Here is a 12,764-nt window from a genome sequence, read left to right as displayed (position 1 = left end):
CCTTCACTCCCTTCCACCTTGCATAGCCCCTCCCACCCACATTTCCCCCCTTTAGTTCATATCTATGGGTTATACATATAAGTTCTTTGGCTTCTACATTTCCTATACTATTCTTACCCTCCCCACCGTCTATGGTACTTATTCTCTGTACCTTCTCCCTGCCTCTCCTCCTCCCACTCCCCTGTTGCTAACCTTCCATGTGATCTTCATTTCTAAGGTTCTGCTCCTGATCTAGCTGTCCTCTTAGTTTGCTTTTGTTTTAGGTGTGGTGGTTAATAACTGTGAGTTTGCCGTCCTTTCACTGTTCATCTTTTTTATCTTCTTTTTCTTAGATAAGTCCCTTTAACATTTCATATGGTAAGGACTTGGTGATGATGAACTCCTTGAACTTGATCTTATCTGAGAAGCATTTTATCTGCCCTTCCATTCTAAATGAAAGCTTTGCTGGATAGAGCAATCTTGGTTGTAGGTCTTTGGTTTTCATGACTTGGAATACTTCTTTCCAGCCCCTTCTTGCCTGTAAGGTCTCTTTTGAGAAATGAGCTGACAGTCTGATGGGAACTCCTTTGTAGGTGATTGTCCCCTTATTTCTTGCTGCTTCTGGGATTCTCTCCTTCATTTTAATCTTGGCTAATGTAATGATGGTGTGCCTTGGTGTGTTCCTTCTTGGGTCCAACTTCTTTGGGACTCTGAGCTTTCTGGATTTCCTCGAAGTCTATTGCCTTTACCAGCTTGGGGAAATTTTCCTTTATTATTTGTTCAAATAAGGGGGTTGTCCCTCTTCCCCTTCTGGTACCCCTATAATTCGGATGTTGGAACGTTTAAAGATGTCTTGGAGGTTCCTAAGCCTCTCCTCATTTTTTCGAATTCTTGTTTTTTCATATTTTTCTGTTTGGTCATTTTTTGCCTCCTCCTCCACTCCCTTGATTTGAGTCCCAGTTTCCTTTCCATCACTATTGGTTTTCTGTGCATTTCTATTCATTTCAATTAGTTTAGCCTTAATTTGTTCATCTAATTTATGACTAACATCAACCAGTTCTGTGAGCATCCTGATCACGTGTTTTGAACTGTGCATCTAAAAGTTTGGCTATTTCTTGGTCGCTTAGAGTTATTGGCTCTAGGGCTTTGAGTTCTTCTTGAGCCATGTTTTTGTCTGCTCGAACCTGTTATGAATGGGGGCAGAGCCTTAGGTGTTCGCCAGGGCAGGGCAACCCAGGTTGCTGGTTTGTGATGCTGTATGTGGAGGCGGGATTAGAGAGGGGCGATGGTGTTTGTTCTGTTCTCTCTCAGATTTCTGTCCCCTCTGCCGCTTCCCACAAGCAAATTGGGCCCTTCTGGTGCTGGTTTCCAGGGGGGTGGGCTTGTGTATGTTCTAGGACCCTGTGGGTCTCTCCAACAAACTCCTATGAGGCTGGGAGTTTCTCCCGGCACCTTAGTCCCCACAAGTGTTTTCAGTCGGTGCTTTTAGGCTTTATTTCCTGGCACTGGGGCCCTGGGTTGAGTGGTCTGTCTCACTGAACGTTTTTGCCTGGCTTATCTGTACGTGAATGTGTCACTGCAGTCGGCCAGCAGCCTTGTGGGTCTCACTGGGTTTGCTCGTTTCCTCCCTGAGCCAGAGGTCTGCTAGCCCTGAGCCGCCTGGGCCCCCACGTCTGCCAACCACCACTTTTTCCTGCTGCAACCCCTCTCTGCCCTTCTTACTGGTCTGGATGAATGGCTGTCGGCCTTCTGTACAATTCAATTTTCTGTCTTCTCTGGTTGTTTTTGTTTTTTTTAAATGGGATGAGAAAGGTCTTTCTCTTCTCTTTCTTCCAATGTTAGGGAAGTTGGTCTTTTTGACTCTAGGGGGTGGATTGATCTTAAAACAAGCATTGAAGTATTTAGCTAAAATTCATGTATGTTTTAATTTTTTATTGCTTATTAGCAACTATTGCAGTTTCAGCATTTTATGGTTTGGTTCTCTCTGATCTCTCTCTTCCTCTCTGTCTTTCTCCCACTTTGTTCATTACATTTTCTAAGGCTCATTCTAGTTAGCGTACGTCCAGGGCTTTTGGTATAAAAAAGACTAAAAGCTTTGAAATCTAGAGAATCCATTTATATGAACTGTATGTGTAGCTTTTATTTTTATTTATTTATTTTTAGAGAGGAGAAAGGTAAGGAAATATCAATGTGTGGTTGCCTCTCACACCCCCCCTCCTGGGGACCTGGCCTGCAACCCAGGCATGTGCCCTAGCTGGGCATCGAACCAGTGACCTTCAGTCAGCAGGCCAGCACTCAATCCACTGAGCCACACCGGCTAGGGCTGTATATATGGCTTTTAATGTGATGCAGATTAAACATCATAATACATATTTTATTCCATAGTGCTGTCAGGAAAACCTTTCAAATCATCCCATTTAAAAATACTAACTTTACATTTTTGTTTTGTAAATCATTGTATATATGTGGGAAAAGCATAAAAGGCCGTGGACATTCTCTTGATGAAATGCAATTATTTCTTAGCTACTATAGTGGAATATTTAAAAAGGCAACATTATAAACTGATGCACACCCATCACCACTAACCACCATCTTTCAGATCTATAAACATTTGTTTTATTTCTCAAATATTGACCTGTGCATGTTTTAATTAGCCCAGGATGTGCTGTTCTAGGGGATATATCTCAGATGACAGTAATTATCAAGATCTCAGTGAGGTGTAATATGTAATATGGCTTATCTAACAATTTTTATTAGAAGTTTTACTTGCCTATAGGCTAATTTCTTTCAGGTTTTAGGGCATGCATTCATTTGCATGATAGTATTTTGGATATATGAAATTTAAAACTCATTTCATGATCTGCTCTCAAGTATCTAGGCCACTATGTAGGGTTTTTAAAAATTCTAGGATATTACTGAAGATGGTGGTCAACAGAGTTAATATTCTGTGTTCACACCCTGGAGCGTTTCTACATATTGGCAGAGATGGTATTTTGGGTAGCAGTAACCTGTATTTAGTGGGTTGTTGCCCTCTGGCAGTAAGTTAGCAGGCATTTGGTACTATACATTTAATTAATGGAATCAGTAACTTCATTTGATATTTACTTTAATTGAATTTTAAATATTTAGTAATGGTTTTTTAAGATATAATTCAGAGCCTATCCAATTCACCTTTTTAGGCCAAAATTTTATTTTTAAGGCTCTGTTGGCATTTTCCTTCTCTTAATTACATTCTCTCCCTTTCCATTGTGAAGTGAACTTTAAGTTCTCTATCATACTTACAATGATTTCAGAGAATAAGCCAAGTCATTTCAGTTAATGTGTATCTTGCAAGTCGACATTATTTTTTAAAAATATTTTCAGAAAATGTGATCTTAGCTACTGCCAGTGGTAAGCCCTACTGAACCAGGCGTATCATTGTAACTACAGACTGGTCCATTTCAATATAGTTTGTATCAGCAGCATTTTTTTAAACATCTTAAACATGTTTGAGTCATTTCTTTGTGCTTTCATTAATGGTTCTTCGCTAGGGAATACCAGTATATTATCAGAAATAGAATTCCCCGTGCCCCCATCGCATCCAGGTGTGTATACCTCAAATTGCATGAAAGATGAAGTTCTGTCAGTTACAAAGTCTGTATAGATATTCAAGAACATTTATGTGCTCTGTGTTAATCTTTATTCTTTTTGTCATTTTTAAATATGCATCTTCTCCAGGACCCTTCAAAAAATAGCACCTGCAAAAGGTTAGTATCCCCTTCAGTCACTTCATTATGCTCAACATAACATCTGACAAGAGATTCTCCCATAAATCCACACATATGACATAGCTTAAGAGTACAGTTTGACAGCCAATTTTGTTTTGGCCAAAATTACTGCAAATTCAGAAGTTCCTTAGCATTGGCAAAATCAATTTTTACAGTTTTAATCTCAAAGATTCATGCCTTGAGTAGTTTTCAAATCAAATTGGAACCACACTCAGTAAGAGGCTGGTATGCATGGACAGTCAAGTAACTGCTAGTGAGTCAAGCCCAGCCTCTGCAGCTCAGCTCAGCTATGTAACTAACTGCCACTTAAAACTTAATGTTGTTTAATCCTCACAATGATTCTATAAGGTAGGTACTATTACTACATTTATAGAAGAAAATATTATGTATTAACAGTCATTCAGGAATGTGGGTTTTCTCTTAAGGGTTACTTACAAAACACCTCTTGCAGTAGTATCAGTACTACAGCTCTGAAAGGGTTAAATGTACCATTCCTGTAGTGCTTCTACTTGAGAGGACTGTAGAATCCTTGGCTTGTTGCAAAACCTGTATAGAGATTATGTAGAGCTGCCTGTTTCGTCTTTCTGAGGTCCTATTTAAAGCATTTCAGAGAGAGAAAAAAAAATGTGTCTTTTCTCCTCATTAAAGTGTCATGTCTTTATTTGAGGTGAAGGACAGAGGGTTACAAAAGTACAAACTTGAAAGAAACAGTAAGTTTAGCTTTCTTAATATTAAGAATTTATTCTTAGCCCTGGCTGGTGTAGCTCACTGGATTGACCACAGGCCTGTGAACCAGAGGATCGCGGTTCGATTCCCAGTCAGGGCACATGCCTGGGTGGCAGGCAGGTTCCCTGCAGGTCAGTTCCCTGCAGGGGATGCACTAGAGGCAACCATACATTGATATTTCTCTCCCTCTCTCCTTCCCTTCCCCTCTAAAGATAAATAAATAACTCTTTAAAAAGAATTTATTCTTAATATTTGAAATATAAGAATTTGAAAGAATTCTTGTATTTCAAATATAAGAATTTGAAAATATAAGCCTTAAACTTGCAAGACTTTTGCTGCAGATTAAACTGAGTAAGAATTATTATGCAGATACATAAAGAATTTATGCAAATGTATTAAAAAATAACAGTGTAGAATATGAGAAAATGACTTAAGCACCTTATATATAGAAGAGGAAACATAAATATAAGCATATTTTTTAAAGGTTTAGTTTCACTAGTTATCAGAGAGGTGAAGATTAAAATCTTTGGGTGTATTTCACACTAACCAGATTGGCAAAAAAAAATTTTTTTTTAAAGATTTTACTTATTTATCTTTTAGAGAGGAAGGGAAGGAGAGAGGGAGAGAAACATCAATGTATGGTTGCCTCTTGTGAGTCCCCTGCTGGGAACCGGCCTGCAACCCAGGCATGTGCCCTGACTGGGAATCGAACCGCGATCGTGTGGCTCGCAGGCCCGCACTCAATTCACTGAGCCACACCAGCCAGGGCAGATCGGCAAAATTTTTTAATTTTAGGAATCAGAGGAGTTGTTTAGGAAGTAGATCACCAAGATTCTTAGGCCCTCTTAGGGGAATGTAAATGGATACTATCACTTGGGAAAACTGTTTAGCATTATCCATTAAATAAGACAATATGAATAACTTTTGACCCAGCAATTCCATTTCTAGGGGTGTTCTCAAGAGAAATGTGTGCACAAGTACACCAGGAAACACGTACAGCAGCGCTCATAGCAGTGTTATTCAAGATCTTAAAATATGGGAAATAACCCAAATAACCACTCATTAATAAAATGAATGAATTCATTCTTGTATATTTGTACAGTGGAATGCTACAAATCAAAAAAAATAACTGAATCACAACTACCTACAATAACCTGAATGAATCTCCAAGAAGAGAGTTCCGTCTTATGGCCCGGAAGTTCTTGTTGCACCTGAATCCCCCCTGGTGCAGTGTAAATGCATTTCCTCTGGTTCTAGTCTCAGTGGCAGTTAAATATTGTATTACCAAGGATTATAGGAGAATTGTGGTCAGGCATTCTTGGTCTTTTGTACTGAAGAATTTCTCTTCATTGTTTTCTCAAGGCTCCTGCTTTTGAGCTCTTTTGTGTCTTGTGGTTACTCTCCAAGATATCTGAATTCATGACTTTTATGGGGAGTTTACTTCATAGTTCCCACGTATCATATTGCCATTGTACATGCCAATATGCTTCAAAAATAAAAAAAGCTACCCGGCTGATACTCTAAACTTGTCCAGAGCAGCTTTTGCCATAAATGTGCAAAGTGCTAGGCATGTTTAGGCAAAGAAAATAATGTTGATTATTGAATCTGGTTTTCTTGGCTTCAAAACCTTTTAATACCAAAACTGCATACATCTTAAGTAGAGTGGCAGCCAGGTCATTTGGATCATGGAATTACTCCTTCAAACTAGCAGCGCTAATAAGCTCTATCAGAGAAGTAGAATTACTGTAAGGAGAATGATGACTGTTCTGAAACGTGTAAGGAAAATTTTTTACAGGACTTTTTAAGCCAACTGCCATTTATCTCACTTTATCGAAGCTGTCAACATCGTTCTGTGTGTGTGCACGTGTGTGTGTCTACTAATATTAGTGCCCAAATTAACTAGAGATGAAGTGGATGGATTTGGAATCCACTGCTTGACTAATTTTGCTTTGTGGTTTTTGGTGCTAGCTAAGCTTGTATTTCCTGTGTTAAAAATGAGAATAATAATAGAACCTATTTCATAGAGTTGTTGTGAGGATTAAATTAAAAAATACTTTTGAGACAGTTATTGGTGATAGTTATATTAGAAGTTAATACTTCAAATAAATAAATAAATAAAATGGTGGCTTTTTTCTGTTTAAAAATGTTAATTATAGAATATGGGGAGAAGCACAAAGAAAAATCTAAACTACCCATAATCCCATAACCCAGAAAGAACCACTGTATAACTTTGCGAAAACACATTTGAAGGTGTGTATATGTATCTTTTTTTGGTAGCATACTATACATTGTTTTTAATCTTTTTAAAATCATCGTTTATCATTGTCATTCCAATCTAAATATTTGTTCTTTTCTAACTAGTGTGTGATAGAAGCAGTTAAAATTCCCAAAGTAAATGAAAACTCTTTGCTCACAAAAATCTGAAAATGTGTATGTTGGAAGATAGAGAACGTGTGGTATAAGATGTTCATGACTTTATTGCTTTTTTCCCCACTTTTAGTTGCTGGGCATACTGGATTTTCCCCATCATAGGCGCTATTCTCCTAGGTTTCCTGTACCGTTACTACTACACGCCGGAGAGCAAATCCTCCTGAGGAGGCCTTGTTGACGTCTGGAAAGCGTACCCACTTGGGATTGAAAACTAGAGACTTGATTGGAGGCTGCAGTGATGCCCTGTTCCCAGATCCTGCCAGTTGTATTCTTCCCCCTTGGAGCCCAGACGGTTAGCCACACATCCACCTCAGGCCTGGGAACAGTGTCCTCCTTTCTCAGAGCCTTATTTCCAAAGCACCTGCTCCCTGTTCTGTGTCCTTACCAATTCACTGGTTTCCACGAGCACCTTTATATTACAAAGTTTTCTGTTAATAGCTGCAATCCTAGTGACGTTGCCCTTTGGTAAAAATGCACATGAGGTGCATTTTTTACCAACAGCAGCAGCACACTCTGGTTTCGAAGATTTTCTTTTTCCACTTTTCTTTTAAGTAGATATTATTATTATTTTAAAATTCTGACTTAATTTTATCTGCCATAAGGGGTTTAATTCATGGAGTAAGTTGTACACTTGCAACTTAAAACACAACTGCCAAATGATCTTGTTCCTCGTTTATAGTTGTTAAAACTAGAAAGAGCCATGTGATCGTCTCCCCCCTCCCCAGCTAGTGCAGCGGGTGGCTCTTGCCACCCCTTAGTCCACTGTGTGGTGCTGGACAGAACTGTGCTTTCCTTTCATTTCTCAGAACAGAGACACACAGGGAAGGGGAGCCGTGAACAGAGGGATAGGGAGAGTTCATAGCCGTCTTTCTTTGGAAAAATATTGAGAAACACTGCTAGTGCAGGAGCCTGGAAAAAGCACCAAAGACTTCGTCCTTTACTTTGGTTTGGCACCAGTTCCTAGCCATCTTTTTTTCTTAGTTTTCCTTTCTCTCAACCATCTTTCTCAGTAAAATATAAACTTGTAATTATGTCTGTAGAGCTTAACCAGGGATTTTTGCTGCTTTTTTTGCTTATTGGTTAGCAATTTTTTATTCCCTGTTTTCATGAGAGTAAGACTCCAAAATGATCAGAGATATAATATTTGATCTTCTGTTTATCCAGTAACTTGAAATGGGGGGTGGTGGCAAGAGAATGTTTTTCATTTCATCTGTTTTTTACCCCCAAGGTTCTAGTTTGTGGTTGTGTTATTTTTCTCTTGAGAATAAAAATCTTGTAGTTTTTTTTTTTTCCTTGGAAGAGTGTTTCATTGAAGAGTAGATTACTACTTAGAATTATGTTGCTGTTTCTTCTTGGTTCAGGAATTTCTTTGGCATATTCACCTTTATTTTTTTTCCCTGCGGAAGCACCTGAGGAGACAGTCCACTACCTGTTTTCTGCCTGCCACTGGTTGGGGTGGTTTTTCTCCTTGTCCTCTGAGGGTTACCAGTCTGCCTCTGAGCCATTGTCATATGCAGCAGGGAGCAGTGTGGCTCCAGAAGGACCATGGGCACTTGGTCTCTCCTCCTGCTTTCTGCTTGCCAGGGACTTGACAAGACAGGAAACTGCCCGGCACACCAGTGTCTGCCCATGCAAACTGTTTAAGAAAAAGTTCAACCCAGGTCTTATATCCTGTGATTTTGCAGTTAGTGAACTCAGAATTCATCAAAATATGACCCATTTTTGCACACTTGGATATGATACTATGGAGTGATTTCGAAGGATTTCTGGCTGACTTTTATTATCAGGGATATGGTCTAGTCAAACTTTTATCATTAGAAAATGTTTTCGTATATATTATAAGGTGGCACAGTAAGACAGTTTATTGAAAACAACAATCTTTGGTTGTGTAGCAAAATTGGCATGACTGCCGATGCTCCTTTATTTGAAGGCAAGGAAGAGATGCCTTGAGTAAGAGTTTGTATGTAATTGCTGTGCTGTGAGTTGCACGATTGCATGGGACCATGCTGAGCAGAAGTAAAGAACAAAGGAGCATTGAGGAGCTGGAAAGAGAACATTCAAGCTAAGACTAAGCCGGAAGATAACTTGGATCGATCACAAGTGTATTGGCAGTCTCCAAAATTGAATGAAAAACATCTGGCTTATAAGAAACATTAAAGAACGATAGTCTTAAGTAAAACTGGTGTTTTTAATATTTTTTTAGTGTAAACACCAATGCAAATGGCATGTTTTTCTATTTCATATTGGTTGTCTTTTCCTGTTTATATCTGGACTTGTTTTTACTCAGAGCCAGAGGAAAAGATTTTCAGACTTTGTCTCTACCATCCATGAAATTCATCCAATACCCAGGGCTTCTTTTGATCTGCTAATGTGATGTCACTTTATATTATGAAAACAACTTCTGGGTCTGTTTGCTATTATTCCGCTGCCTACACAAACAACCAGGTGAAAGGTAGAGCTTGTGTGAAAATTTGAAGAGGTTTTTCTAAACAATAAAGTAATACAGCGTGTTAGCCAAATCCATCAAAAAGGACTTCTGTTTTAAGAAGTAGACTTGAATTCTCAAAACAGTCTCTATATTGGTAGATCGTGAAAACCCTTCTGGAGCAAGTGGGGCCTGCCCCTGCTGGGTGACCGGGCCCCAGAACCGCTCTCTGGGGTGTTTGGTTGTTCGTTCCCAAGGATGATTAGCAGCTGCTGCACACCCTGCTGTGCACATGATGGCTGGGGATCTCAAAGGAAGATGAGGGGGAATTTGTGCCACCAAAATAGGTTGTACCGGTCTCCAAAATTTCTTGGCCTGCTGTGCTTTTAAGAATTGGTTTTGTTTCCAAATAACTTCTACATTTGTAAAGACAAAAAAAAATACTGTGTTTAGTCCTTATGTGACTGCTTAAACAGAAACAAAAACCCATTAGAACATATAATTTGGCTCTATAAAGTTCTCTGCGTAGTTGTCATAAATGCATATGTTGTGAAATGAGAGCATTGTTGAGCTTATACTCATTTAGTTCCCATGTGGAGCCATGAAAAATGCTTTTTATAGGCCAGGTGTATCATTACCCATGGTATCTCGTGCTTGTAATCTCAAGTGATAGCTATCTGGTTACATTCCATTTTAGGAAATTAAAATGCAAAATGTTAATGTTTATTATGTCCTTCCCCAGGAGAAATGGATTTAGATATGTCTTGTCTCAACAAGAAATTGATTCTTTTTAAACTATTTTATTTGGTTGTTAAATATCACAAAAGTAATGGGGAGTTTGGTCACATTGGGCTGTTGTGTTCTGAAAGAACCCAGTGGGGAATTTATGGGGTGATCTCAGAGGAAGGTTCCAAGAAGCGGAGCTGAACTTGTTACCCACCCTACATGTAGCCTCTTCCTCATGAGTTTTAGGAGCTTCTCTTTGCCTGCATCTATATTCTACATTCGCTATTTTGACAAAACATTATTGTGATTATTTGACTTTCTTTTTACTTCATCCTCCACTGTGAACAAGTAATATTAACATTCCTTTTGTGTATTCAATAATGCAGTTTGTTTACCTATTTTATTTCAACATATTTTGAACAAAGATCTTTGTCTCTTTCTGCTGGAATGTGCACACAGTGAATGTTTGTTAGAGCCACTCACAATAAAGATATTGTTTTCATTTTCTTGCCCTGACTACAGTTATTTAAAAAAAAAACCACCCCATGACAAACTTTTTTTTTAAAAGTAGAAGTGTTGATTTTGTAATCTTTAGGTGTCTTGGAAGAAAAGAATTTGAGGAGGATGAAAGTCACCTGTATCTTTGCTGATGCTGTGTCTACTGTAACGTGGTGGGGAGTTCTGCGGTTCAGGATTCTTGCTGCAGCTCTTCCTTTGAAGTGAGTTGCTCATTTGATAATCACGAGAGGTAAAAACCAAGACTTTTGCTGTATTGATGGGTATGAAGTGGTCACCGGGTAGACATGTCGGGAGTTCTGTTTTACTGAAATCATCTGCTAAAGAGAAGCCAGTACAAGGTAATAATATTTTGTTATCTGCAATGCCAGTCTTCACATGGTTGTTTTTCTTGGAAATAGCTAAACTGTTAGGGAAAATTAAGCACTCAGATTGAAGTTCTAGTGATTGTGTTAATAAAACAAGGGAAATAAACCATCTTTCTCATTATATTTAAAACCTCCTGATAGCCTTCTAACATTGCTAATGAGGCATGGTTCATGAGGGCCTCATTATGTCACTATCACATGAATTGAAGATTACTAACAGGAAAGGATAGTCCATTCGTGTTACCAGCATTTGAATCTAATGTGTGATCTTCAGCTGTAATAATTCATGTCTCTGCACTCTTCCTGATCCTGAGTATTCGGCAGGTGCTTGACAAATCCCAGCTGATTACTGAAAACCTGAGGTGGAGGAGTGTGATTCCAATTATATAAATTTAAAGGTGAAAAATACCGCAATGTACTAACTTTTTGGTAATTGCAGGTAACATTGCTAACCTAACTTTAATTAGCTAAATGGAAATCTATACTATGTATTTCAAGGCTCACTCAGCTTAAAATTATATATATATATTCCCCAGCATTTTAAAAACTTAATTCTTTTATGAAGCATTATGGAGAGGTGAGTTGCTTTCAGATGAAACATGAGGATGCAGTTGTAATACTATCATTTTTATGACACCTACTATGGGTCATGCAGTGTCTTCGATAGTTTACAAACATTTCTGCTTCTTCCACTATAGTATCCTTACATGGTAGATGGGGAAGAGGGGTAATTGAAATTTTACTTGACTTGCCCAAGGCCCCATGGCTAACAGGAGAGCTACAGTTTAAACTCAAGTCTAGCCCCAAAACTCAACTTCTACTGTTGGTGGTTCCAGATAAAAACTAAGGTTAAGCTGTGCCCGAATAAATATGTCCAGTAGGTCGTCTAATGGTTCCCATATTGATGTTCCTGTGTGTGATTAATAAAATGGAACCAATAAGGTAACTATTTTCTTAAATAGTAAATAACCAAAAAATAGTATCTTAGAGGTCTTGGTTGTCGAAGAGAATCCCATCGATTCAGTAGAAACAACTTACGTAAAACGGCCCTCACATCCCATGCAAAAGCTTCCTGAAACCCGTGAATGAGAATTTAGATTTGAACCCTGTTATTAGAAGCCACCTGATGAAAGGTCTCCTCTGTGGGATGAGTTGAGGACTGTTGAGGAAATCATTAAGCAGCACAGGTGAGAAGTCTGTGCATAACTTCACTCGCCCCATCACCCGTCCTGGGATCCTGGATTAAGATTTAACCCGAACCCAAATATGTATGTTGTCTTTAATGAGAAGTAATTGTTACTTGGTTCGCTTGACCTTGGGCTCTTCTGGACCAATCTCTGAATCATGTGAAAATCTGAGAAATGGAAATCTACTCTGAGCACATGGCATGAAATTTGGAAACTTGTCATTTCTGGCTTTCAAAATTGTTATAATGTATCACGAAAAGATGATTCAGGTTCATTGGAGAAAACATAACATAATGAAAATACAAATGCCATTTGTTACCAGTGTGGCAAATGGCATTTTTGATCCCTCAGTGCCAGTCTCAAAGCAGTTTCCTATTGTTTCCTCCTGCTCCTAATCTCTGTGACTGAAACAATGTTAACTTCAGAACCACATGGACTTGGCAAATGAAAGAGAGAGAGAAAAAAAACAACCCAGGTGCTTGAATTCCATTTTTCCTTCAAAAAGCTTACTTTGGGGATTTTTTTTTTTCTAGTTTCCTCATCTAAGTTTTTCAGAACTGGGTGTGGCATTACCTTACAGAACAATAGGATGATGTCCAGAATAGAAGCAAGTCTCTTAAATCTGCCCACTTTGATTTAA

General features: G+C 38.6%; 1 protein-coding gene across 1 annotated transcript in view; it reads left to right on the top strand.

The window, feature by feature from the left end:
* LOC119061835 (cytochrome b5 type B) overlaps nt 1-10,555 on the top strand; it is a 30,786-nt gene extending 20,231 nt beyond the window's left edge. Inside the window, exons 4-5 of the mRNA XM_037162533.2 lie at nt 3,697-3,725; nt 6,973-10,555. Coding sequence (XP_037018428.1) covers nt 3,697-3,725; nt 6,973-7,066 — 123 coding nt within the window. The 3' untranslated portion in view covers nt 7,067-10,555. The remainder of the gene's footprint in view (nt 1-3,696; nt 3,726-6,972) is intronic.
* The last annotated feature ends 2,209 nt before the right edge of the window (nt 10,556-12,764 follow it).

This window comes from Artibeus jamaicensis, unplaced genomic scaffold, assembly GCF_021234435.1.
Source record: "Artibeus jamaicensis isolate MK-2021 breed Jamaican fruit bat unplaced genomic scaffold, CSHL_Jam_final contig_464, whole genome shotgun sequence".
Taxonomy (NCBI): domain Eukaryota; kingdom Metazoa; phylum Chordata; class Mammalia; order Chiroptera; family Phyllostomidae; genus Artibeus; species Artibeus jamaicensis.
This window is presented reverse-complemented; position numbering and strand designations above follow the sequence as displayed.